The sequence below is a fragment of the Pomacea canaliculata genome, linkage group LG1 (assembly GCF_003073045.1).
Source record: "Pomacea canaliculata isolate SZHN2017 linkage group LG1, ASM307304v1, whole genome shotgun sequence".
In the NCBI taxonomy this organism is placed as follows: Eukaryota; Metazoa; Mollusca; class Gastropoda; order Architaenioglossa; family Ampullariidae; genus Pomacea; species Pomacea canaliculata.
Genome location: NC_037590.1, coordinates 24,826,949 through 24,852,136, shown reverse-complemented (window position 1 = coordinate 24,852,136; position 25,188 = coordinate 24,826,949). Strand labels below are relative to the sequence as shown.

The 25,188-nt window shown below is 44.7% G+C and overlaps 2 protein-coding genes and 1 long non-coding RNA gene across 5 annotated transcripts in view; 1 reads left to right on the top strand and 2 right to left on the bottom strand.

Annotated features, from left to right (window-relative positions):
- Positions 1–115: 115 nt before the first annotated feature.
- On the bottom strand, positions 116–3,893 carry LOC112556559 (baculoviral IAP repeat-containing protein 5-like). Its single transcript, XM_025225684.1, has 4 exons — positions 3,686–3,893; positions 2,472–2,581; positions 1,721–1,838; positions 116–1,144 (listed from the first exon to the last, which is right to left on the bottom strand). The coding sequence occupies exons 1-4, from the start codon at positions 3,791–3,793 to the stop codon at positions 1,064–1,066; spliced, it is 417 nt and encodes a 138-aa protein (XP_025081469.1). The 5' UTR covers positions 3,794–3,893; the 3' UTR covers positions 116–1,063.
- A 9,559-nt stretch (positions 3,894–13,452) lies between these two features.
- LOC112556580 overlaps positions 13,453–25,188 on the top strand; it is a 37,906-nt gene continuing 26,170 nt past the window's right edge. For all 3 annotated transcript variants that reach the window (XR_003097774.1, XR_003097775.1, XR_003097773.1), the window contains exon 1: positions 13,453–14,286. This is a non-coding gene — a long non-coding RNA (uncharacterized LOC112556580). The remainder of the gene's footprint in view (positions 14,287–25,188) is intronic.
- On the bottom strand, positions 20,176–23,298 carry LOC112556560. Its single transcript, XM_025225697.1, has 2 exons — positions 22,946–23,298; positions 20,176–20,520 (listed from the first exon to the last, which is right to left on the bottom strand). Exons 1-2 carry the CDS (start codon positions 23,065–23,067, stop codon positions 20,298–20,300), a joined length of 345 nt encoding a protein of 114 aa, XP_025081482.1. The 5' UTR covers positions 23,068–23,298; the 3' UTR covers positions 20,176–20,297.

Below are 25,188 nucleotides of genomic sequence, written 5' to 3'. Positions count from 1 at the left end.
AAGCTTGCATATTTGCAAAGACTTAAGTGTTTTCTTACTTCTTGTTCTAGACACTTGTTTGCTAAAGCTAGATCACACTGCATCCTCACATGATATACAGTCAAATAATGCTACATTTTAGTTAAACTAATTTATTCATACAATATACAAAAGAATACATTTTGATTTGTTGTTTTGGGCAACACTGGCTATACAAATCAGCAGCCTTTTTATCACTGTGCAAACAGCAAGTCCTTTGTAAATACTTCTTAAAAATTGAAAACAAGGCCAAAAGACAAACATTTTAAGGTCCCTTGCCTACCATAATTCTTACAGTTAAATGTCATGCAACAAAGTGGAATCAAACATGGTACCTGAGAAAGGCTAACTGAAATCTTTGCTGCCGGCAGTCTGCTAAAACATTTCTGATAAACTCAAAATGGTCAAGTCAAAAGCATTACTAAAGAGCCTGATTTTATCATTTCTCATGTTCCTTTTGGTACAGAAGTTCTTTGTTTTGCTTACTCTTTTAACCCTTTTGCTCCCAAATTAGGTATATAACAAATAATTTTACCAACACAAGGTACAAGTAATGAATGAATGGTTAAAAATATTTGGAATGATTATACTATAAAATTTCAACGTCACCATTGCCAAAACAGTGATCTCAAATGACATGAGGAAAGTCAATGACTTGATTTGGAACAACTGGGAACAAAAATAACTTAATAGTCTTTGACCAATATTTAGGTTTATTTTTTCTGAAAATTATACAAGCTTGTAAGATTTAGATGTCAATTTACACTAATACTTTCAATATGTTTTGCTCTTTTAATCTAATCACTTGCCAAATTGAAGGAAATCAGCAAATTAAAAATGCTATAATCTGACCTGCTATAAGCTTACCGAACTAGTAGTATTGAGAATGATCTAATGTTTCAACTACAAATAAAAAAAACCCAAAGTTTTGTGCATGTACATTTACTTTGGCAGTTAGAAATAATGTTTCACTTACACATACAAACACATAGGAAATAGATTAACCAAGAGCAGTATCATGAAAATGAACAAGTGACTCATTCTGTTACAACAATGCCTTCATCTCTTTTCGCACTTCCTCACATTGCAGTTCAAATTCCTTGATCTTGGCATCAACAGCTTTTGTCTGAAACACATATAAAACAGGGTTAGCTGGAAATAAAAAAGATAAGAGCACAAATTTAATACCACTCTCTTTAGTTAAAAAGTGATATTTTGTCATGCTCTTAAAGAAAGCTTTTAAAATAAAACGTGGATTTTGATGTAATGCAGACATAAGGGCTTTTTTTTCCTATTCTGCTATTAGTATGAAAGTTTTGAAGATGAACAAGATGTACAGTTCCATTTCTTAATTCATCAAAGAGAAGTTCTCTCATCACATCCCATTTATCATTGACTACCTATGATGCCAGTCATGCTGGTCTTCACATAATGGGAACATTTTTGAGCTCCTGAACAACTGTATTTAAATGCAATGAAAGTCCATCATAAACTTGGTGTAAAAATATTTTTATTTTCTTGCTGCACAAGTTGCAACAATGAAAACTCATCATAAACTTGGTGTTAATGTATTTTTATTGTAATGCCAATTGCCCAGGTTTATTCCAGACTTGGCATCTGGCTAAAATGTTGAGCAGACAGATGGTGAGATGGGCAGTGCTAAAGAATCTGTAAAGCGGTGGTGGTGGGGAGCATAGTTCACCATTTTGCATGCTTGACGTTTGATTTCCAGTTTCATTAATTCTTGTACGGTCATTTCTTCTACAGCCATGCCCATCTTGAGAAATGCACAGGATGGGGAGTGCTTTTTGTGCTCATGCCTGTAAATTAACAATTAAGTTGCCAATGAGTGACTGCTTTTACTATCCCAAAACAAAGAAATATAAGAAATAGTATATGTAGATAGATAAATGCTATAAAAATAAGAATGCACCTGAAAGTAACAATGTTATAGTTTCTTGCAGAAATTACTGAAGCTTTTATTGTTCTCCAGATATGAAACTTGGAATGAGCACTTAGTTACGCCCTAAAGAAAGTGGGAGAATTCTTTCTTTGAAATTCTACTTCTATTGCTGTTTGGTAACATAAGAAAAATCAAGCATTTTTCTTCTTTGTCATAGAGCTATGCTATTGCATGACTTTCCTCTAAGGATGTGACAATCCCTTTAAATTGATTTCAAAACACAAGGCTGACACTCATAGCTTTAATCTGCTATACTCTGGTATATTTCTAAGACAAAAATAGAAGGGCAAATGTCTTAATATATTTAAACTCTTGATTTTAATGTCTTTCCGCCACAACAAAAACGATGATCATAGAAATTCTTAACAAGGAGGAGCTGTGTTATCAGGCTATTGAGCCAGTAGATTAACAAACTCCAAATTTTGGTTGGTGTTATAGAGTAGATACTTAGGTCAATATCTAATAATCAAGCTGTAGGAACTAAATTTACCATGGATCATCATTGGGCTCCCATCCATCTAGCTCCTTGTAGCAGGCAAAGCATCGTGTTGCATCGGGGGATTGATCAGTTGCAATGTGGTAGAAACCAGCATCTGCCAGCTGCCAAACAGCAAGTGCAAAAGGTTGAGGAATGAAGTAATATTAATAATAGATTAGTTTATAGAATAGGCATTTTTTTTAAAAAACCCAGATGATTAAATGTATAGACAGACAAACCGCTAAAGAGTTGAGCTATAATACATTTTAATGAGAAAATGCACCTGCAGCAGTTTAGTACATAATTTATCATCCAGTGTTTTCCTTTTTATTCTTTTTGCTCTCAAAGGATACTGAGAAATCTATAAAGTCCTCATAAGAGGGTTCACTAAGTAAATTAGTGAGCTCTGAGAGCTAAAACTGTTCACAATAAGAATTGTGTAAAACCTAATCAAATGTGCCTCATTCACAACCACATATACACAGGCACATCAGAATTGCCACTACAAGTACAGGTCCCTTGTGGTACTGATCCTGCCTTATGGACGTGAAATGTTGAGCCTTTTGCTGATATGGAGAGGAGAATCTATGCATTCAAGAAGAGGGGCCCGAGAAAGCTGCTCCAGATCTCATATAGAGAACAAAACCAATGACTTTATTTGAAGTAGGATTGCTACACTCATAGGACACCAGGAACTTTCACTTGCAACAGCCAAGTAGCACAAGTTGGTCTAGTATGGCTATGTGGATTATATTTACCTACACTACACTTTGATATGCTCAAATATAATTTCCACCTTTTCTATGATGTGCGTATTATAGCCAAAATATATGTATTATCATTGATATGTTATATCAATAGTGACTATTTTTCCCAACAGCCTTCAAATAATCTTTCTTCTCGTTCTGGTTCACAATACTTCGACTACGACTAATAAGCATTGTATAGTAGCAGTAATAATAATAATTCCTGTAGCTTATCCGCATCTTATTTACGTTCTGGGTTCCTCACTTACTTTAGTACCGTAAAATGAAGACAACTTAAAATATAAATATTGAAGTTCATTTGATCGTCATGATTTGCAGTCAAGATCTAAGTTGGTGTTTTTTCATTTAGTCAGTTTGGTCTCCTGTCCCTGAAGCCTAGAACAGTTCTGTTGTCAACTACACCCAAACACACAGCAGTGTGACCGTCGAAAACTGAATGTAGGAAACATTTTGAAGTACCTTTTCTGCGCAACACGAACCATCTTCAAAGGGCCAGTTTTTGAAAGTCTTTAGTCTATGATCTTTAAAATGCATAAAATAATCATCAATCTCGTCGTGGTCTGCCATGGCAGCCAGTTTTTATAATGTTTCTCAAACTCAGTGCAGTAAACGAAATATCTCCAGCGCTTTTGAAATGAGCGCCTAGCCGGAAGTACTTCGCCACACAAAAACAGAGTTACATCCCCTGGACAAGGGAAAGGAACTCTTGCGTTTTGAAGGAGTGAGGTTCTCTCCCATTACTGTGACAGGGTGTACATGTACAAAGTAAAGACAAAAGTAGTACCGTGACCTTATGGTGGTAGGGGAGAAATGTGTTTGAAACTTCTTTCCGGGCCGCAATTCTTTGGCTTCCTTACCTTTCCCAGGAAACAGTGCCAGAACTCTAGTTCATGCAGACCATGAGCTCTGGAAGATCAGCTCCATTCGTTATACTCTGTCCATCTCAACCACCAAAATTCTCATCTGCTCATTTGTTCTGTCTAAACAAGACTACTGCAGCTCTCTTCTTGCTGGCTGTCCACAGTACCTTATTCACAAGCAGGGCCGCCGAGAGAGAGCCAGCACGGGCCCCTGGGTAGACAATCTCTGATTCTTGCCCCTTTCTAATTTTAATCATCAAATATTTTCCCAGTATATAATATGCTTACAATTCGATTGTCAATATCTACACATTTCATTCAATAACGTAATATAGACAGCAAACACTAGGAAAGTGCACAAGGATTTACATCACTACCTGAACATAGAGTTGTTTACTCAAGAGTGGTTAGTAAATGAGGAAACAACATTAAAGGATCAAAGTTGTAGTACCCCGCTCCATAGTGAGGAATGTTCTGTCAGCTTTAAAAGAAAGAGAAAAGAGAAAAACATCTACTGACCAAGGCCGGGCCCCCTTCACAGCGGCGGACCCGGGTACACCAGACCTCCTTCCCTGTCCCCTCTTCTCATCAGGCCTGTCCACAAGCTTCAGAAAGTCCACATAACTCAGCTCGTTTTCTGGACTCGCAAATGTGAACATGTCACAATACTTCTTCACTCTCTTCAGTTAAAGCTACAAGCTCTCAACTCTATGCTATGGATTCTTTGAAGGCTCCTCCCCTCCCAACAGTTACTTGACTGAAATGTTGTCTGTCCACACTCCTGCCCGAATCCTTCGCTCCTTGTCTAAAATTCTCCTTCAGGGGACCGCGGAGTGGATTGGGTTGACGCCTGGGCGAACAGCAGAAGAACTGGTTGGTAAAGTGTGAACTGGTCGTTCACTACAGACGAGTCGAACTGTCAAGTCTTGTAAACCGCTGAGTTTATCCTAATTATTCCCTCCGACGGTGGACCAGCCTTACTGTGCGTCTGTTGGTAGCAGTCGATAGATGAAAATAAACGAATATCTGCCACAGATCTCTCCTGATTCAGGTACTTTTTCCACAGCTGCCGGGTTAGGGTGGGAAAGTACTTCACAGCTGGGTTAGCGTGAGGAAGTAAGTACGCTGATTCACACGGGTATCGAATTAGCTAGTGTGCCCACCTTGAGATTCGAATGCTGTTGCTCTACTAGGTTATGAAGATGGGACGCATGTCACTGAACAAGTTTTTCTTTAAAGAGCATTGTATTGTCTTTTAGAATTATGAACTATAATTAAAATGTTTTACACGATATCTGTTATCAATCTTGACAGTACGTAGCATTCTTATTTAGACTAAGTACTGTATATAAGTGCGTCAGATTAATGTGTTGGTACAAATAGTACCAGACAAGCATATACTTGTTATTTAATTGTTTTTGATTTTTTAAAAATCCTCCTGTTTTGTGAAGGATGATTTGATACTTAAACAGATTTTTAAATTAATTTAATCAATGATAATATGGCAATGGTGGCGTTTTGAGATTATGTAATCTCTTTCACAGGAACTGTACCTGAAGGATAAATCCTCTTTTATGGCTCCGTCATAAGGCGACAGGGCTAGACACACTCATCTCTCTCTCTCACACACATATAAGTAATATAGCCACACATCCGTGTCAGGGTACACACACATGAATATTACATGCTTTAACACACGCATTGGAATATACACCCACCTCAATATACACATATTATTTAATAAACCAGAGCAGACACACACCTTAAATATTACACCAACCCACAAATACACATTAGCTGTTACTCCAGGCCCGATATAGACTCTTTGGGATTGTGTTGGACAGTTTTTTTTCATGCCATACATAGTGGTATAATGAAGAAACTTCGGGAAGACTTGAGTGTATTCAGCAGTACAAACGGTTTGCATTTTTCACGATACGACATCGATTATAAAGTCAGTTGAGGGAAGTGGCGAGGGAGGCTGGGTAGGCGCTGATCGTCGTCTGGTAACAGTCGGTGTCGCTGGAGTTTGACATTTCAGCCTGCTGCGTATCCGCGCCGTCCTAAAAACAAAAGTGCCATGGTCACGAGTGCTAATGTTTCTCATCGATTCGCCTGATTGCCAGCGTTTTCGCCGCCGTTTCCGAGGGATCCACGGCGAGTGGCCTCCCCTCTCGAGCTGGGAGCCCCGTAGTGCGGCGCTGGCAGGCGAGACTCTGCGCATGCGCGATCCCTTCAGTGTAATGCGCATGCGTCGCAATTTCCGTGTGACTAGCGTGCAGGCTGTCGATGTCCATCCTCCTCTTGTCTGTGCTCGCAACCGGCACGCAACGCTCTCATGACAGTCCCTCCGGATGCCTGTTGAGAGTCTGGCAGTCAACGTCGGTTAGGTCTTCTCGGTTGGACTGGATTCATTTATCGTTTCCAGACAGTAAATTGTCTACAAATTTCAGAGAGTTAAAGGCCTTACTGTCACTATGGTAACGGGGCTGCAAATGCTTATCCAAGCCCATGCCCAGGGTGTGTCCACTATGCCTGCATCTCGTATAACATTTTTCATTCATGGCAGTGAGCGAAAGTCGTCCATCGGCGGTAAATTTGTGGTCTCTTACCGTCCTCGTCACATCCTTGGAATGCAAAGTATTCTTTGAATAATCCGCTTGCTTGTAACAGACAGTATGAATACAAAGAAGGAGACTCACACAATAGCGCATTAAACATAGATACTTTATGTATTACAGTATTCATGCATGAGAGAATTAAGACATGTACAATATTGTGGGCGGGAAAAAGTAAGTGGGAAACATTGAGTGCTAGAGCAAGTGAGATGAATGTCTTCCAGCACGCCAAGCATCACGGCCACAATCTAATTCAGGGATGTGAAGCCTTTTTGCTTTCATTCAAGGGTCATCTTGATATTTTAACATAATTCGCGGGACATACAAAATTATCAACTAAGAAATTAGAATGCTATATTTGCTCAAGCAGTAGTTTCATCATGTGGTCGACGTTTATGAATACAGCAAGTCTAGGACCATTAGGACAACAAGAAGGTCTTGTTCAGGCATTGATATGAAAACCGACTTCGTTATTATCATAACGAGCCTGAAATTGAAGCTGAAGACGAAACACCACCAACAATCCACAAAGTCCCTTGAAGAATCTGCGAAATTTACGAGGTTTTCAAGTTCCAAATAAACTGAAGAAAATTTTCTGCCCTAAACTTCTTTGGCTGCAAGGTGAATATTTTCAAAAGTTTAAGAGAGAAGCAGAGAAAGGGAAAATGACGAAATCCTAGACCACTGTAAACCACTATAACAAAATAAGGAACTTTAAGGACGAAAGAGAAACCATAGATCAACAACCACATACACCAGAGTGAAGGGCAAGATAAGGAGAAAAATGAAAGCAGCCAATGAAAAGTTGATTGAACACCAGCGCTGCAGCATAGCGGAGTGGATGTCAGGCAATAGGTGAAAGGTCGACCAGATACTGAGGCCACTCTAATCAAGACAGGACAGCACAGTAACGAGTATCTTCTTACAAAAGGGTGGGGCGTATTAATCCAATGGCTTGAATACCGCGAAGGCTTATGTGTACAACTCCCAGCTACAAAAAAAAAAAATATCGAGTTTCTTCAACTACCAGCAGACAAGAAAAAGCGAATGTGCAGACCTGACAGTTCTACGAAAAAAGTTGAGATAGACAGGATGAAAGAAGAGCGTTCGCCTGGTGTAGACTATGTTCTGGATTAGCTGCTCGTGTAGGGTGGGGAAGAATCCAGGCATCGAGACCAAGTGTCTGAAGAAACGGCTCAGAATTTCTAGAACACAAGACCCTCCACTATGTACGGAACACTGTCACCTCCGTCGTGGGTCCCTTTCTGACAACCACAAAACACTCGAGGCTTGTCTGGTCTGACCAGGTGGCCTGGCAGAACAACACTCTAGGACCACAGGACGCTGGGTGAATGGAGGAAGAAATGGCCGGCAAGCCTGACGAAGTCTACAGATGTATCCTGGCGCCGCTCATTGAATGCGTCTGTGGCGAGCTTTCAGTTGCCGCGTCCATCATCCATAGTCCTTCCGACGACTAGCACGAGTCAACCAACGTGTCAGGACTGACAAACTCGCAGCACTTGTCCTATAAGTACAAGCGAAGACAAGCGGACTGTACACAGAGTACACAAACATGCCGACCGGTGGGTTGCTCCTATCATCCCCATCCCCCCAATTCACAAGACATGCGTCATCAACGACTGATTTTGTTATTTTGTAAGAGGAATATTTAAAAATTTTTAATAACAAAATTAGATCATTTATAACAATTGAGAAGCTACCACATTACAAATTATGCATGGCCAACTTCACGCGCATTTGAACACACGTGGAAACTTGATATTACCCACGTGCAGGGGCGAGTATCTAGTGACGTACTAATCAGGACCCTAGGGATCGTGGGTCGTGGTGAGATTTCATCAGATGGTAGGCGCACTTTCATTTGACGAAGAGCTTGATTATGGAGATTGAAATCTGGGAAAGGAAGGCCACGTCCAGTTTCTTCCTAAGCTTCCGCCAAAACCCAGTATTCCCTCCTCATCCCCAAACCAACCTCGACAATACAACATGGAAGCACCTTCCCTCTAAAACAAGTAGCCAGGGAGCAGCTGAGGGTAGTGTCACGTGACGAGGGAGAGTGGACGCGACGTGGCTGTGCTGCGCTGTGCAGCAGCTGAATATTTGATTCAATGTTGCTCGTCAGTGATAAAACAACAAACGCGAGGTAAGGTGAGGGCCGAGCGAGTGGGGGAGGAGGCAGACCTAGCATCATGGCGGCCATCATGGACCTTCAGAGTTCACGTGCAGCAATCGATGGCTGGCCTCATCCGCCGCCAGCTCTGTGACACTCGGATCATCCGCGGTGCGGTTCGGCTGGTCTAGTGTTTCTGTCCGCGATGTACATAGTGCAGTACTTAGCTGGTGGTAGCAGCGGTTGATGGGCGGGGCGATGTAGAGGAGAGCTGGGTGCTGTACTGTGACCTCCTGAACTGGGGATGGGATGGTTGCTTATTGTGAGCTAACTGGGCTGTAGTGTGAGTTGTTGGACATTGTTGGAGGGAGGAGGTATATCTTAGCTGATTTGGTTTCGTTTTGTGTGCAAAGTGCAAACACGCGCTCGCACACACACATACATGCACACACGCACGTATACCCACTGGTAATCATGCTGCACACAAAATCGACAGTTTATCATTCGTCATGTACATCATGGCGCACGACGCAGACGAACGATTTACCAAACTGCGTCAAAGACTTTGGGAAAGATTCTACAGCTGACATCGGAAATCGCTCATGTACATATTTTGTACTTACCCAGCAAGACAACACTGCCCCGGCGGGACACAAAGACGAATGCTGAAGTGACGCGAGGAGTGGCTGCCACACTAATGATCTTATCATTCGCTAATGGCTGCAGAAGAAAATGATTAGCCCATCAGGGATTCCAGAAGATGCATTTCAATGTACTGTCTGGCTTCTCTCGTATGTCTAGTCACTCCCATGACCCCTGCGACCTGCCAAAGCGACAGATTTTGTATGATCTGCTTGTAAGCACAAAGGTTAGGTGACAACACGCCGCTAATTGACACTAGCTGTCGTGGTTAGGCTAGGATTTAGCTGACTGCTTAGTGTTAGTTGTGCAGCTAGCGACTATGGGCCTCACACCCGGGCCTGAAGGCGCCGACAGTGACATACTTTACACATTTGTCGAGGCATTGAGACCACTAGGAAAATACTTATTCTTGAACTTATCTTTTTTTATTAAATTATTTCTATTTTACTAATTTAAAAGTCATCATTGACATTCTTGTGCCACTCATTACAAGCAAGTAAGTATGGTTATCAAGGAAAACATTAAGTTTCAGCCAGTGTCATTACACACATAAAAAAGAGAATAGACAAATAAAAATAAAACGATAATGATTATTACTGTAACTGGAACAGAAACAAAGCTTTATTACATAGGAGACTGAACACAACAGCAAGTGGCTGTGAGGGTATATAGTCATCGGAGTGATCAGGCTTTTACAGATGATTTGGCCTGTAGGGAGGAGGGGGACGAGGGCAGACAAACAATCCTACTGTGGACCTAAGTTTGCTGATGACACTGAGCGTCCATGCATCAATCATCCATGCATCAATCTACTTATGCCTGAGTCACACAGAGAGAGAGAGAGCGCGCGAGCTAGTCATTCACTCTTTGCTTGTCTGTGCAGGCACCACCATTAACACAGACCCAATTGTCTCATATTCTTCCGTCGGTTTATTGCTCACGAGGCCAAGCATTACAATTTTTTTCGGTCTCAACCAGGCCAACCCGCTAATACTGATGAAAGGCGTGAAAACGTGAGGCACAAAAAGGTTGAGATCGATTGGATTCTCTCGCAGCCAGCACATGATATTTTCATTAACAGCACCGCGCCTGCATAAAAAAACGTGAACATCAGTGACAAATTCATAATTTTCTTCAGTGACAACCTGTTATTTCCTCAGACGAAGGCATTAAGCTAATGAAAATGCTGAAACAGGGTAGACGACCGATTACAACGTGTCAACACGTGACACGAGGGTGTCGGCGGGAAGCGCCGTCAGATCAAGTGGCTGTGGACGCCATCACGAGCGTCAGGCTCTCTGGTCGAAGACGACTCTAGTGGCAACCGTCTGCTGTCCTGGTGTGCGGTCCTTTGTCATCTCCTGCCCTGACAATTAATCTCAATGAGATGAAGCTCTTGCTGTGACGTGACATTCCACCCAGCTACGTGCTTCGTGCTCGACATTCTCTCTCCAACAAAAGCAGCAGCTACAAAGGTGACTCCCGTTAGTGTCATTTTTTTTAATTTCAAGGAATTAAATCACATTTTTGCACGCACAGTGTCACATTGACACATTGACACATGCTCCTGCTAACGGGGTGGAGGCGGGTTGCTAGAGTGTTGGTATGGTTTTTTTTTTCAAACATTTAATTGTCCATACAGGGTAAGCAAGACCGATGGGTAATTCTTTTTATGAAGCAAAAGAAAACTTAGCAGATTTCAGTGCACTAGACCCTGACACACTTTGCAGAATGTAACTGACCTCAGTCGTCGCTCCTATAGGCCACCAGACCCTGCCATCCTGAATACGAACATTATTCACAGGAAAAGGTCAAAATTATTAACCAGGAATTTTCATCAGATATATCTAATTAACACCTGTTTCCAAGTTCTTCAACTGGCTGTAGTTTTAACGATGTAAACGTTTCTATGTACATTTGTGACGACATTTCCTAAATGTTTTGTCTGAACTGTCAAAATGCATGTGAAAATATTTGTATGCTGTTGCTTTTGGCGACCATGAGAGGACAGATAGATGTGGGTGGGTGGGGGTAGCAAGAGAGATGCTGTCAGATGCCAGCATCCGTGACTGCAGCCACAACTTTGTCAGGGCAGCAAACGACAAAGAAAGGAGAGGAAGGGCACGGAACGCAAGGAGGAGCGGACCGTCGGGAGGAGACTTGGGTGGTTGGAGAGGTGTTCGCTGGGTCCACAGCGCCACGGCAGCGAGGGACCAGTGATGCTGCTGCCATAAGCAGCGACTCCATCAGGGAAAGGCCACTCCCCCACCGCCACCCTCCCGCGAGATCGCCTGCTGCAGATCGATAGCAACAACACAGCTGCCGTCTCTCCATCCACACCTCTGCACGCACCACACACACGACACATACACACTACACACACACAGACAACACACATGACACATACACACGAGACACACACACACACACGACACATACACTACATAAACAGACAATGCACACACACATGAGATACACACACACACACAGACAACATCACATACACACACACACACATCCTAGAACGCAAGTCGCTGAGCCCGTTACAACAGTCAAGGAAGGAAACTGTTAGCACACAACATGTAAGACGATTCTTCAGAAATTCTGGTTTTCCTTCTTCATGAGGGTCGTGTAATTTTGGTAGAATCATATTTTACAGAAATATTACACACGAAATAATTGAATGGGCAATAGCGCAGATCGAATATACGATTTTATTAGGGAAGTAGTTTTTTTTTTCATTGGAGTAACTTTTTATGATGCATTTCTGACCGACCGCAGTCATCAAGCATAATAATTGTTGCTATTACAGTTGGCACACACACACACACACACAAATAAAAATTACCAATTCATTAGGCCTGTAGCACAAGTCTCTTTCACTGCGAGGATGGGACTGTCGACACAAATATCGATCTATCGATGGCACAGAAAATTCCACGGCAGCCTGTAGTGAGCATATAGACTGGGTGCATTAATGCGTGACCTCACTTTGGGTTGCCGCGTGCCAGCTTGGAGTAACGAGCCGCACGTGACGTCCCGGCCATCCCATACCCAGTGGTGGGCGGCAGGCAAGAGAGACAGAGAGACAGAGCTGCTGATGCGAGAAGCTGCCGATACAAGGACTTACAGCTGTCTGGCTATACGACAGCTGGCTTCTCGTCCTGCCGTAGGAACCAGTGCTTGTGGTAACGAGCTTCTCGTGTTGTGGCGCTGAGAGACACGACCACACGACACACGACCACAGCCACGACCACAGTCTGGTCAGCTGACCGGCCCACGTAACCACCCAGCGATCGAATGACACACGAGCTATGGATACCAGACGACAAGAGTAGCTCCATTGAAAGGATCTGTTTCTTTCTGTTTTGTGGCTGGTCTGAGAGTGAGAAGAAGATGGCATTGGCGGTACGTTGGTGAGGTGCTATGCCTCGGGCGTCTTGGAGCGACTGACAGATTCCGAGGAAACAAGTCCAGGCCGCCCTCGTGCTGTGCCATGGTGACTGGCGACATGACATGGCACTGTGCTGTGTGGCTGGCAGCTAGGTAATACTTCGCCGTGCATAAAGACCATTCTAGGTGACTAGTCACAGACCTTTCATCGTCTTTTGATACCCGATGTCATGTGTCACGTGACACGAGCTGTCTTCTGTCTCATGAGACGTCTTCTGTGACACTCGCTGTTTCCTGTCCTGTGACAGTTGTTGTTCTTAAGACTAGTTCTTGACTAGTAAATAGTGTTAGCCGCAGACACAATTAGTTTTTCTAGACAGGATCGTCTACGGGAGGTCTGCTGCACCTCACTTCAAGTCCAGAGTTTGCAGTTCAGTCAGATGGTCCAAAGTGGACCAGTCACGTGACTGACGTCAACCTGTTCTTGACCCAAGAAATTATCTCAATCTTCCTTTTCTCTTCATAAGACACTGCACCTCGAAGACTGATGGAACATTGGCAATAGGAGGTAGCTCATACTGTGTACACTAAGAACTGTGTCAACAAGAAAGTAGGTCATTCATAGACTACTTGTGTTGGTTTGGTGTCGTGTGCTTCACTGTCATCTGTTTTACTGTCGTCTGATTCATGCTTCAGTATATATAAGACCTTTGTCTGACGACCCTTATTGTCCTCATTTGGTATATACAAGACCTCTGAAGTCCCTATCTTGTCCTGTGAACACCTAGCCGATGGACGTTTTTGTTTTGAATCTTGCCTTTCATGATTGCAAAAAGAAGGACCATTCCTAGTTTCTTTCACATGCTGCTAGAAGCAGGTGCGAGTTTATGAGGGGAGTGCCTCATTATTCACAGCAGAATCGTTTGCAGCGCGAGAAAGAAATCAGGACTAATTGCTGATGATATCACCACAGTAGAGCATCGACCGGGCATCTGATTTCACGTGATTTCCTGACACGGATGATTGACTTCACGTGAAATTCCGACGTGGAGACGTGACGACCCACTTTTGCATCAGGCCGCCTCCAAGACGCGAGCATCGTGGGGTGGGGTGGGAGGTCGCCTCTACAAGTGGAGAACACAGAAAGTTTCCGTGAGTGGCCCACTCTGCCAACACCGCGCTCGTCCATCGACCCTGACTGCAGTCAAGCCACGCGGCGCCCCGAGCTGTGGAGTGTCCGTGGTGCTGTGGACTGGTCACAACGGCTGCAGGACACCTACGGCCGCTGAAGGCCTGCAATCGCCTGCTGACCACGGTGCCGGACCAGGAGCGGGGGACAAACAAAACTGACATGGTGTTCCATTCATGCAGCAAGGAAACCTCCATTGGATCTTATTCATCCAGTCTGGGATACGTGTAAGTGCACGCCACTTGTTTATAATGTAGACCAGTGTTAGTGTTTACGTGCAATTTATTATCCTTTACATATGTTTGTCTTTCTATCATACTGGATGTCAAAGCGCTACTCCAAGACTGTTGTGAACGGGTAATATCATTTGCAGACATCATTCTACGGGGGAGAGGTGGGAGGGCAAGACGGAAAAAAATTAGAACGCAAGATGCTTATATTACAGGTGCAAGATGCTAACATTTAAAAATAAAGTTAATACAATCGTCTAACATTCAGAATATAAAATAATGACATTCAAAATACACGTTACTAGCTTTTAGAATACATCCAGATTGCAACATTGTGACAGAATACAAGGCACTGACATTCAGAATTCAAGGTGATGAATTCCAGATTACATGATTATGACAGAAAAGAACATACTAACATTCAGAGTACATATTTCATGGTATCTAGGTTACAAAACTGTGAAAGAGGAAGGATACTAACATGCAAATACAAGGTGGGGACATCTAAAGTGACACGATTATGACAGAAGACATGATTCTAACATCAGAATACAATCATTATACTGACATCAGAATACAATCATCATACACGGAAGGCACAGTAGCACCGTGCCTGTGTGAGAACTTTCTGTACATATATGTGTCTGTCTGAACTCTGTCTGTCTCTGTACATTGTGGGTTGAAGGCGACTGCCTCAGCAACAGAGCCCCTCGTTCACTCACGTGCACGCACGAACACGCATCGTCAGCTGCCGCTAGAGTGCATGATGGTTTCCTTTTACAAGTGTCGGGTCCCTTGTCTTCGTCCTTTGAGCTCCGACTCCCACTGTTGTGTATTCGTGACTCACTGTGGCAGCTGCCATAAACAGCGACAGCAACCACAGACGGCAACTCTTCCCAGCGCCGTGCCACGGTCTGCTGTAGTTGACCCTGTCAGCCTCCCTCAGCCCATGATGGCACTGAAGTCAGGCTGATCCGCTGTTAATTAACTCTGCAATTCTTCGACATTATGTTATTATTCCACATCATCATGTATTCTTTGAAAATCACGTTAGTGTGTTTGTTATCTGGTATATTTTGGTTTACAACTATTTGTTATATTGCCTGATATAATTGATTGAACATACTTTACATGCGGGGGACCTTGACTTTACAAATAAAGGGATCTAAGAAGTGGGAAGTGGAGAAAGAAGTGAGGAGGAGGACGCACACTGTTGTTGCCAGGCTGAGGGCAAGGTGCTGATGCTGTAGACAGGAGGCTGGCAGCCATGGATGGCGTCACAATGCCAGTAGAAATTCACCGGTCACAGAATCAATACTTTGCCTTTGCTTCTATCAACAATGAGTATGGCGATGGTTATCTGTCTGAAATGTGGATCTTGGCGTCCTTCTGAGCAAGCTGTGCTCACGGGTATCTACTGGCTTATTATGGGTGAGTCTGTTGTGATGGAGTTGGTTGGGTACCGTGTGTAGTGTAGTCCACTGAATATCATCTGCTTGTGATGTATGGCTCGCTTTATGTGATCGCCTTGTGTAGTATGCTTCCTTTACTGTCTTTCTTTTTTTGGGGGGTAGCGGGGGAAGTCTTACAAAATGCCTTTTTTTACCTGCCGACCGTGTAGAATTATAGTTTAAATTACTCAGGCCTCGTTTCCACGAGAATGTTATCAATATTCACGAACCTAATCAACGCGCTGTCAACCGAAGGGAACACGTGTGGTCTTTGTCAGATGTCTTTACTTATTCAGGTTTTATAGTCTCTACAGGCGCCTGTTTCATCGGGGAGCATGCTCACCACGTTGCCTGCTGTTTGCCGATGTGTGTCTTGTCCACAGTCTTCTACTTGCGGATGTGATTGTAGGCAGTTTCTTGAGCGCACTCAAAACTTGTGGTTCAGATGCGAAGTTGTCCAGACTGATCTCCTCAATACAAAGGTGGAAATATAGTAACACAACAGAGGGAAGGCACCGTGGCCTAGTGGTCAGTGCCTTCAACAGTAGAGCTGAAGGAAGGTGATTCTGGTAGTAAAAGGCTACAGGAGAGGGTGATACACACGCCAGGCTATAGGACTCATACCTTTACAATAAAGCATTACACACACTAGAAATGAAATTCTTTTACCTTTACAATAAATCATTATATACAATACTCAATATCAGACTTTTTCTGATCCCTTTACACTAAAGCTATAGGACTCTCAGACATTTACAATAAGACGTTGCATACACTAGGCTATAGGTTTTTTTCTTATACCTTTACACTAAAGCATTACTCACACTAATGCTACATACTAATGCCAAGGACTATTAATCCTGTACAATAAAGCACCACTCACTCCTGTGCGAGCAAAAGCACACATAAATACTTACATACAGTCACACACATGTGCATACATACGTACATATACGTTTATCAAGACGGACCCCCTTGCCTCCCATTACACCAACGCCATGCCAAATGCATAAATCACGCAAACAACTCTTTTTCAATTTTGTTATTTCCTTCCTTCAGTGCGCCAGTTCATCTGTCAATCTGTCTGACGGCTCGTAATTGCTTTTTGATGTTCATCACGTGAATGAAAGCCTCATCCGTTTTGCCAGGGCTTGCGCGGGTGACACACAGACTGTCAAGACGGTGGCACGGAGCTTCACAGTAACCATTTGACCGGAAGTACACGTCACAGACAGGAAGTGCTACTTCGAGGTGACGTACCTTGGAGTGACACACATCATAGTGTACATCTTAGTAGCTCCAGTATGTATATCCGTGCTGTAAGAAAAGGATGTTCTTTAATAGTCGCTATGACAACCACTTGTTCTCGAGGTAAAGAACGAGGGTCTAGTTGCCCCTCAGGTAAGTTTGTCCACGCGTCTGTGACGTCATGAATGACAATGGAAGTTTCTCCCGTTGTGCACATAAACTCTGTTTGCTTTCATTTATATTGTATGCTGACATCTTTGATCGGTAAGGCAGGTGCTGTAAAGTCTGTAAACGTTACTCAGGAAAGCAGGTCTGAATTATTTCCAAAAGAATAACAGAAATATAATTCTCATTTTCGAAATATTCATGATTGGAATGGTTTTGTGAAAAAGTGCAGTCTGATACCGAAGTTTGTCTGTACTTATTGAACAATTTACACAAGTCACGCGAGTTGTACAAATGTCGTATTCTGCCTGTCAGCAGCTGCAAGTCACACGAGGTTTAGTCACAAATGTACTTCATCACACAGCAGCTACAAGTCACAGGAAGCCCAGTGAAAGAGGTGGACAGAGGCGACAGACACAGCCCGTGACTGCTTTGATGACTTGACTACAGTCAGCAGCAAGATGGCGCTGACAGGGACACGAATACACACACACACAGACACACAGACAGAGCGTGTGGTGTGCTGATGACTGTACCCTACAAGTCTCCCCCTGCCCAATAGATCGATGCACCCGGTAAACATGCTTTCCCCCCAAGCCTCCCGTTACATTATTCTTTGCTTCTCCTCCCTTTCTGTGAACTGTAGTGTAGTTAGGGGTCAGGGTTCAGAGGTCCCGAGTCTACACTTTCTTTCTTTGCTCATTAATGTTGTTGAGTCCCTCCATGTTGTGGAACTTGTCACGATCATCTAACTGGATGTTGCAGTGGTTATGTTGAGAACTATCCATGACATCGCGCTTGTGGGTTTCAGCCCTCTGGGTGTTAGCTAGGTTTTCTCCTCGTGACTACCAGTTGCGGCCTCTAGACAAACCTTTATCTATGATCAACTCTAGAACAAAGTGTTGTCCGCTCGCCCTATGCAATAAGCTATGTGCGGCATGTGTGCTTGACTGATCGTGTCTTCAAGATGTGAAGCTCTTCCCTTTCTCCTCCCGACTGCCTTGTCTGTTGACTTCCTTGCACGTGAGGGTCCTTGGTTCCTCCTACAGGCTCACCAGAGCCCTCCATACAGCCTGTGGTCATGTCACAGGTGGGCAATGGATGTTACAGGTAGGATAAGTGGTGTTCAAACTGCCACGAGAATGCAGTTAGTTTGTGTTTGTCAAATGCGCCTGTCCCCCTGTCCCCCGTGTCCTCCCTGTACTTTCCTTGGTGTCGGCGCAGCTGTCTATGAGCAAGCAGTCAAATGTTTGTCTCGTCCGTGTAAATGACGGGCGGTTTACTGGACCTGACAAAAAGGTCTCAGAGGTGTCGAACGAAGGTGTCTGGACGTAGCAGACGAGTGAAGGAGTCTCCAGACTGCAGTTTGTGATGTAAGAACTGATTTACCTCAGTGAGTGTGTTTATGTGAGTGAGACAGGAGTGGGAGTAGGTTATCCAAAATGTATTTGTAAAGAAGTGTGCATACTCTGGTATAAAGTGCGAGGGGTTGCTACACGCCCAAGTGATGAGTGACATCCACCAACACACCGACGTCAGGCCGCAGCAAACTGTGACGAGGGCTGAGCGAGGAGGCGACGTGTACATCATCGCCAACACCACGACGACCGCCAATCGATGCAAACGCAGTTTGTGTGTCGCCAGCGTCGTGTGGCCCCAGCGACTGATCACAAGGACAGGAGCCAGAAATCAGTCAAGCGTGTCACCTGAACACACCTGTGGTCGACATGGAAGTGAAGTGTTTCGGCCAGCAGACACCTGAAGCGCTGTGCGATGCGTGTCACTGTATAGTGACACTGTAGTCAACGTCTAGTGAAGACATCGTCCGTGTCGGTGTCTGACATTATCAGCGCAGGTAAATGTATGTATCGATAGGTCGGTGGCGTGATGGTTAGGTCCTCGTCACCAATACAGTCAATGTCGGCTGTCTGGGGTTCAGATCCGTGTCTGACAAGCTGTTCTTTCTCGACATGTGGATATAATTTAGGATGGCAAGCTGTTGTGTCTCTACACGCCGTAGTTGCTGGCTCAGAACAGACTATAGTTCACTCATTTTCCCTGATGAGCCATCTGTCACCTGCAGCTTTTACTCACCTGCTCCTACATACTGCACTGTACAGTGTACAGCCTGACTGTACCTGGCCACCATAGTGTCTGAACATATCCATTGCATTCATGCGTAATACTATCAGCGTTGGAGGTATTTGTAGAGCGCATTCAATCCCCTACATAGGCCGGAAATAAGCTCCGTAAAAGCTTTCATATATTATTGATGATCCCAGCAGGAATAGCTTACTTGGGAGAGACACATACCAGCAAATTCTTTGTACCATGCATTATACATTGCCATAGGCACCAGCACTACAAGCATCACATGCTGTTTGCTAATTATAGGTTTTGGAGATTATCCACAGAAGTTTTTTTTTCTGTCATGATTCCAGAAGGCAAAGTATGTCCATTCCTTGCTTAACGGAATGCCTAGAGAAAGACTAGGTGTATCATGCGCATACTGATGAAGTTCTTTAAGCTTCTCTTTTAAATCCCAGTATCCCGCGAGATCTTCCGTTTATAAGACATATCTATGTGCTTCGTAAAACTTTAACTTGTCTGTGGTAGTTCCATCTACAGTTCATCTTGTGTGTGTGATAGTTCCCTCTACTGAGGTGTTCCCTCATGTGTTCTATGTGATGCAAAGACTTTCAGTTTTAACTGCACCTGTTCGATCCATCGTCTGTATATTTTGTTTATTGTATTTTCGATTCAAATTCTAACTTCCGTTGTTCTTATAAGTGAGTCTACCAGGTTTGCCCTTTGCCAGTGAACTTTTGGCAACAGCGTTTCATCAGAAATTCGTCTTCACTTGTTTGGTCCTCCTGCTCGTTAAGAACACGGTAGAGTTTTGAGACCATGGATGTGTGTGAGTTGACTGCTGTCTGTCTGCCGAGACCAACGCTTAGTCTCTTGCGAAGTTCTCCGCCACTAGTCTCGGCGAGCCGTAACAAAGAATGTGACTAAACCGGAAGCTTTGTAGTCTCATGCCTCGTTTTAGCGGTTAACTGGAAAAAATCGTCTGCCAGCAGTCCAGTAATACAAGTTCGTGCTTGAACAGCGCTCACGCTTGCCAGTGTCGCCTCCCCTAGCAACCTACTGGGAGCCTTCCCTCCCCTGCCCGTTGTCACGATCAATGAGAATGTCACGAGGGCTGAATGGTCCACTGTGGGAGAGCTTGTCTGGACTTGAATGGCTCCGTGTGGCGGGCTGCACACGACGGTGTGGGGTGGGTGGATGATGGGAAGGGGCACTTGGGCTCATTCTGTCATGCATTTGTATACAGTCTACAGCACCAGACTCACCCGAACTCGTTACCCTGCGTAAAATACATACAGGCATAACTGCAGTTACATTCAAGTGATATAAACACATCTGTAATTATAATCACTTAAATAAAGAGACATAAACACAACTGTCATTTTAAAAGTGAAATCAAGATAACTAGAGATTTAATGACACGATATGAGCACCTATATTTCTCATCACCGAAGGTGCCATGCCATGTTTAGACAGGTGCGCCAGCATTCTAACCACAATTAAGGTGTGCTAGGTGAAGACGTTGTCACCGGTACCCGGGGTGCTTGGTGTACAAGCTGTGATCTGTTGCTGGACTGTTCCTACAAGCTACAATGCTTCCTGTCTTAGGTTGGCGCTGTCTTCGTCATCAAACTGTTCTCGTCCTACAGCCTGGCCAGAGCCTGCAGGCGCGCTGTGGTCAGGAGCATGAAATATTCATGGCTAAATAAACTCCACGGACTTGTCTTTCAATTCCCTCCTTTAACTGCTGCGCCACAAATCTGCTCAGCTAGTGTCACCGGCGGTGTTTTATACGGAGTATTTATTACTCTTTGTCTCACTTCTGCCCCCGTGGGTCCGGCTTCTTGTGTAGGGGGTGAGCACCCAGCTTCGCTCTGGCTGGATGATTGAGCTGGTCCACCTCTTTTCACTTGTCTTTTTTTCTCTTTCATCTCTATTCTTTTCTACGAAAAATTCTCCACCTCATATCCTGATACTTTATCTTTCTTATCGTCTGTCTGTTCCGGTCTTTCTCCTGTCTTCTTTTCTCCATCAGGCCTTCGTTTCCATTGGATATCTTTTCTTTGCAGCCTCCTTTAGTCCTCCTTCGTTGCTGTGAAGGGGAGCTGGGGGGACCTGTGTCGGAGAATGTGATTCTAGAGACTGAGGCCCACGTGGTTTGTGTCTAATATACCTGGTGTGACCCATACCAATCAATCAGGTTGTCATGCACTGTCCCAAATTTGCTTTAAGGCTGCGGTCTGTCAGTGTGGTCAATTCCTCTTGTAGCCCTGGTGCGGACCTGGAAATACCCTGTGTGCTAACCACTCCACAGTGGGTGGGGAGCAGGACGAGCGAACTTATCTTCCTTTATCTTGGAGTATACCAAATGATCGTCTAGGTACACAAGAAGGACTGAAATTAAACAGTTCGGCATGGTGGTCTGCATTAACCTCTGGAAAGTGGCTGGTGTGGACGTCAGACCCATTGGCATCCTGGAACGGGCGTGTTGCCAGCGGCCCTAGCCAGTCCTTTTGTTGACAATGTCTTCTCAAGATGAGCTTCATGCACGGCTGCCTGTACTGCCTGCGCCACATCTGCGGTAGAGTCCATTATCTGATCAAGGACGTTCTTCCCTAGTAGAAGCGACACGCGCCTCCTGCGCTCACTTGTGACCACATCGACCAGGTCCTTGACCACCAGGATAGGAACGTCCTCAGACGCTGGCCGTAAACATGTCCACCACCGCCACTCCTGAGTTTGTTTTAGCTGTAAGTCCTGTATGTGCCCTCGTGCCCACTCGTCAGTGACCGTCGTTACCTCACTGCCGGTGTCGAGCAACGCCATCACTCAACTGCCATAAATGACAACCTCCGCCGTCGGACACTTTCCAGTCAGGCCAGCTACACTTTATTTCCCTGTCATCCTGTTACGGAAAACGGGGGCAGTCACTTTCCCTGACCGGTCGGGCTGCAGTCCTCCGAGATGGTGTCAATCGCCGCCACTTCGACGCTCTGCGCCGCCTTCTACCTCGCCTGCTTAAATTCTGGAGCTTCGCGGCGTATTCGTCGACCACCTCATCACGTTGCTGTGGCACTGATGTCGACATCCTTCCGTTCGCCGTACGCCTCCACTAGGACACCCAAGATCTTTCTCGGCGTATCTCTTGCGTCATGCGGAAGCATCATAACTCGACGTCTGGCAGGTCCCTCCAGCGAGCTCAAGATGTAACCACGAGCCGCATTCTGACACATCGGGTTTATGGCGAGAGCTCACTCGACCTCTGTTTCAATCTCGTCGACACTCGTTGGTCCACCGGCAAACTACTGAAAGCGGACTAACTAGTATGCTCGTAGAGCCTCTGCCCACCCAACGGATAGCATCATGGTCCTCTGTACTAATCTTCTGTCGTGGGCTTCTGCCCCTGATGAACAAATGTTTCTTTTTGTTCAGCAGTGCTTTTAGGCCCTTGGTCACCCAAGGTTTGTTGTTAGGATAAACATACACTGCCTTGATGGACTGGTGCAATCAACACCATTTTACTCCTCACTTTTACTCCTAACTGTTTGTTAAATGTCTGTATGTGTATGTGAGCAAAGACAAATTTCTGTCCTCCTGGGCAGACAATAAAGTCTGTTTTGATTTTGATTTTGATTTTGATTTTTGATTTAAATACTTCAAACAAAAACAAATCAATAAATGGATCAATTTATTAATTTACCTACCGTTCTGCCCATTGCTGGTAGGCGTGTGAGTCAATCCTGGTGTTCCAGTCACCGAGTACAACGAGGATGTTCATTATTGTTACTGTCTTTTTGGCCCTTTCCATCAGTTTGGAAAACCCCATCCTTGTCCTCTTGGAAGTCGGAGCATAAACATGGACATTGGTGACATCGTGACAGAGAGGCGAATGGCGGTCAACCTGTCAGAGATGGATGTACAGCTGGGGATGCCTCCAACCATTTTCTCGCAGCACGAGGAGGCCCACGACCTGTTTGTGACTGGTTTCCTCGCTGTTGTATCACAGCCTGTGGTCCTCATCAGCGACTGTCTCCTAAGTGCTTGGCCATCTGACCTCTTCCGGCTCCACGGTGTCCCCCAGTCTCCCTCTAGCTCACTGGCGAGTTCTTTCCCCTTCACACACTGATGTTATGTGCGGACGCTCAAACGGACTGAAACATGTTCCTTTTCAATTATTTACAGCTGCTTTAACTGTGATTTAACTTTTATACCTCGTTTGACTCTAGTAGCACACATTTTGCTGTTCCCTCCCTGGAGATTGCCGCTGCGGCGCGCGGTCGTTGATGATCCGGTCCTCGACCGACCCGGCATGCACTGGTTGAGTACCGTTATCTACCTTTATCTTTATCTTTTTTTACAGTTCTGGTGGCGATCTCTGCCACTGAACCACAGCCGATACCATCATTGCCTTTGTTACAGACGCATGTGTCTTCGGTTGGAGGGATGCAGGTGTATCTGTGTGCATGTGTGTGTATGTGTGTGTATATCTGTGGGTCTGAATGTTTGTGAGCACCTGTGTGTGTTACAAGCGCCTGCAGACTGCAGTCAAACAATGCCCGGGTGTCCAGCAGTCAGTCAGTGCCCTTCCTAACCCCTACTCCCCGTTCCCGGCATTCAAGCAGAGGAGGTGATGGCTCCGAGCTGCAGGATGATAGGATGAGGGCGCTCCAGTACAGTTAACAGGTCACATCGGGATAAAATGCGTGTTTCTCTATCGATCGGCTTGATTGACCGTAGGTAGAGATTGTCTGATCGATACGTTCCCTGTTGATTGCTTGACCGAACTGAAGGATTGAAACCTAACTGCACCCTGCCCACGGGCTCACAGAAACACATCTCCAGACATAAACTTGGTCCTTTGACCGAATTTGTTTACAAATATTTCGTCAGTGTGGCAAGCAAAAGATCCAGTCTCGCCTTATTCTGAATAATCGTCCTGGCTGTTTAATATGTTGCTTGCTATTTGCGCAGTGTGGTTCTATTTTGTGTGAAGCATGCTTGTTTGATTCCTTAATTAAGTACTCCTAATTTACACACCAGATTTCCGGTCTGTCAAACTGTACTTTCCACAAAACAAACAAAAAAAGTTAACACTACGTCCAGCACTTGACTGAATAGTGACGAGAGAGTTTTCTCCTACTAGCTGACTTATTTAGAGGATGGCATCTCTGGATGTCTAGAAACACATTTGTTTCACCTGCCACTGGAGCCAGTCGCTGACATCTCGCCGTGGACACACAGGACACTTGTGGCCAATGGAATTGCTGAGCTCAGCTGCGAGCTTGTAGTACCATCAGCACCAGTAATCACTACTACAAGAAAAGTAATCTTGTCCGAAAAACTTCTGGCCTGAAACAGCTTTGGAAAGAAGTAGGAGACGGGAGTAAGGACGAAAACAATTTCTGCCAGCATGCCAGTCAGTCTAACACCAGCGTCGTAAACGTGGAAACCTAGTTCTTGTAATTTCGCATAAAGTCAGTTAATTTCTAAGTAGGTCTGGGGTAGGTCAGCATCTTACTCTGTGTAAAGTGATGGGAGAACGGTTAGCCCACACAGAGCCCACACAGGGTCTGGAGAACGGTTAGCCCACACAGGGTCTGGAGACAGCTAGCCCACACAGGGTCTGGAGACCGGCTAGCCCAAACAGAGCCTGGAGACCGGCTAGCCCACACAGAGCCTGGAGACCGGCTAGCCCACACAGGCCCACCTTCAGGTCATCAGGCCATGCGTGGTGCAGCAAGTGAGTAGCGCCCGCCGCCTGTTGTCAGGGAAGAAATGGGAAAGCAATTTCCGGCCGTTGTTCTCACGCCATCTGGCGGAGACAGGTGCAGCATGGACAGGTAGACGCTCGTGATGAATGTACACCGCAAACACGTGACCCGGCAACGTCACAGCTCGCGCTGTCTCGCCTTTTTTTTTCCCTTCTATCAGCTATATATCCGTGTCT

What these genes read in the sequence shown, in the direction of transcription:
- LOC112556559 (XM_025225684.1), bottom strand. Translation starts at nt 3,793, where the DNA reads ATGGCAGACCACGACGAGATTGATGATTATTTTATGCATTTTAAAGAT. An exon ending in GTTCGTGTTGCGCAGAAAAG is followed by an intron (nt 2,582 to 3,685) that starts GTACTTCAAAAT and finishes GCTGTTTGGCAG; the next exon opens with CTGGCAGATGCTGGTTTCTA. An exon ending in AACGTCAAGCATGCAAAATG is followed by an intron (nt 1,145 to 1,720) that starts GTGAACTATGCT and finishes TATGTGTTTCAG; the next exon opens with ACAAAAGCTGTTGATGCCAA.
- LOC112556560 (XM_025225697.1), bottom strand. Translation starts at nt 23,067, where the DNA reads ATGGGGTTTTCCAAACTGATGGAAAGGGCCAAAAAGACAGTAACAATA. An exon ending in TACCAGCAATGGGCAGAACG is followed by an intron (nt 20,521 to 22,945) that starts GTAGGTAAATTA and finishes TATTTTACGCAG; the next exon opens with GGTAACGAGTTCGGGTGAGT.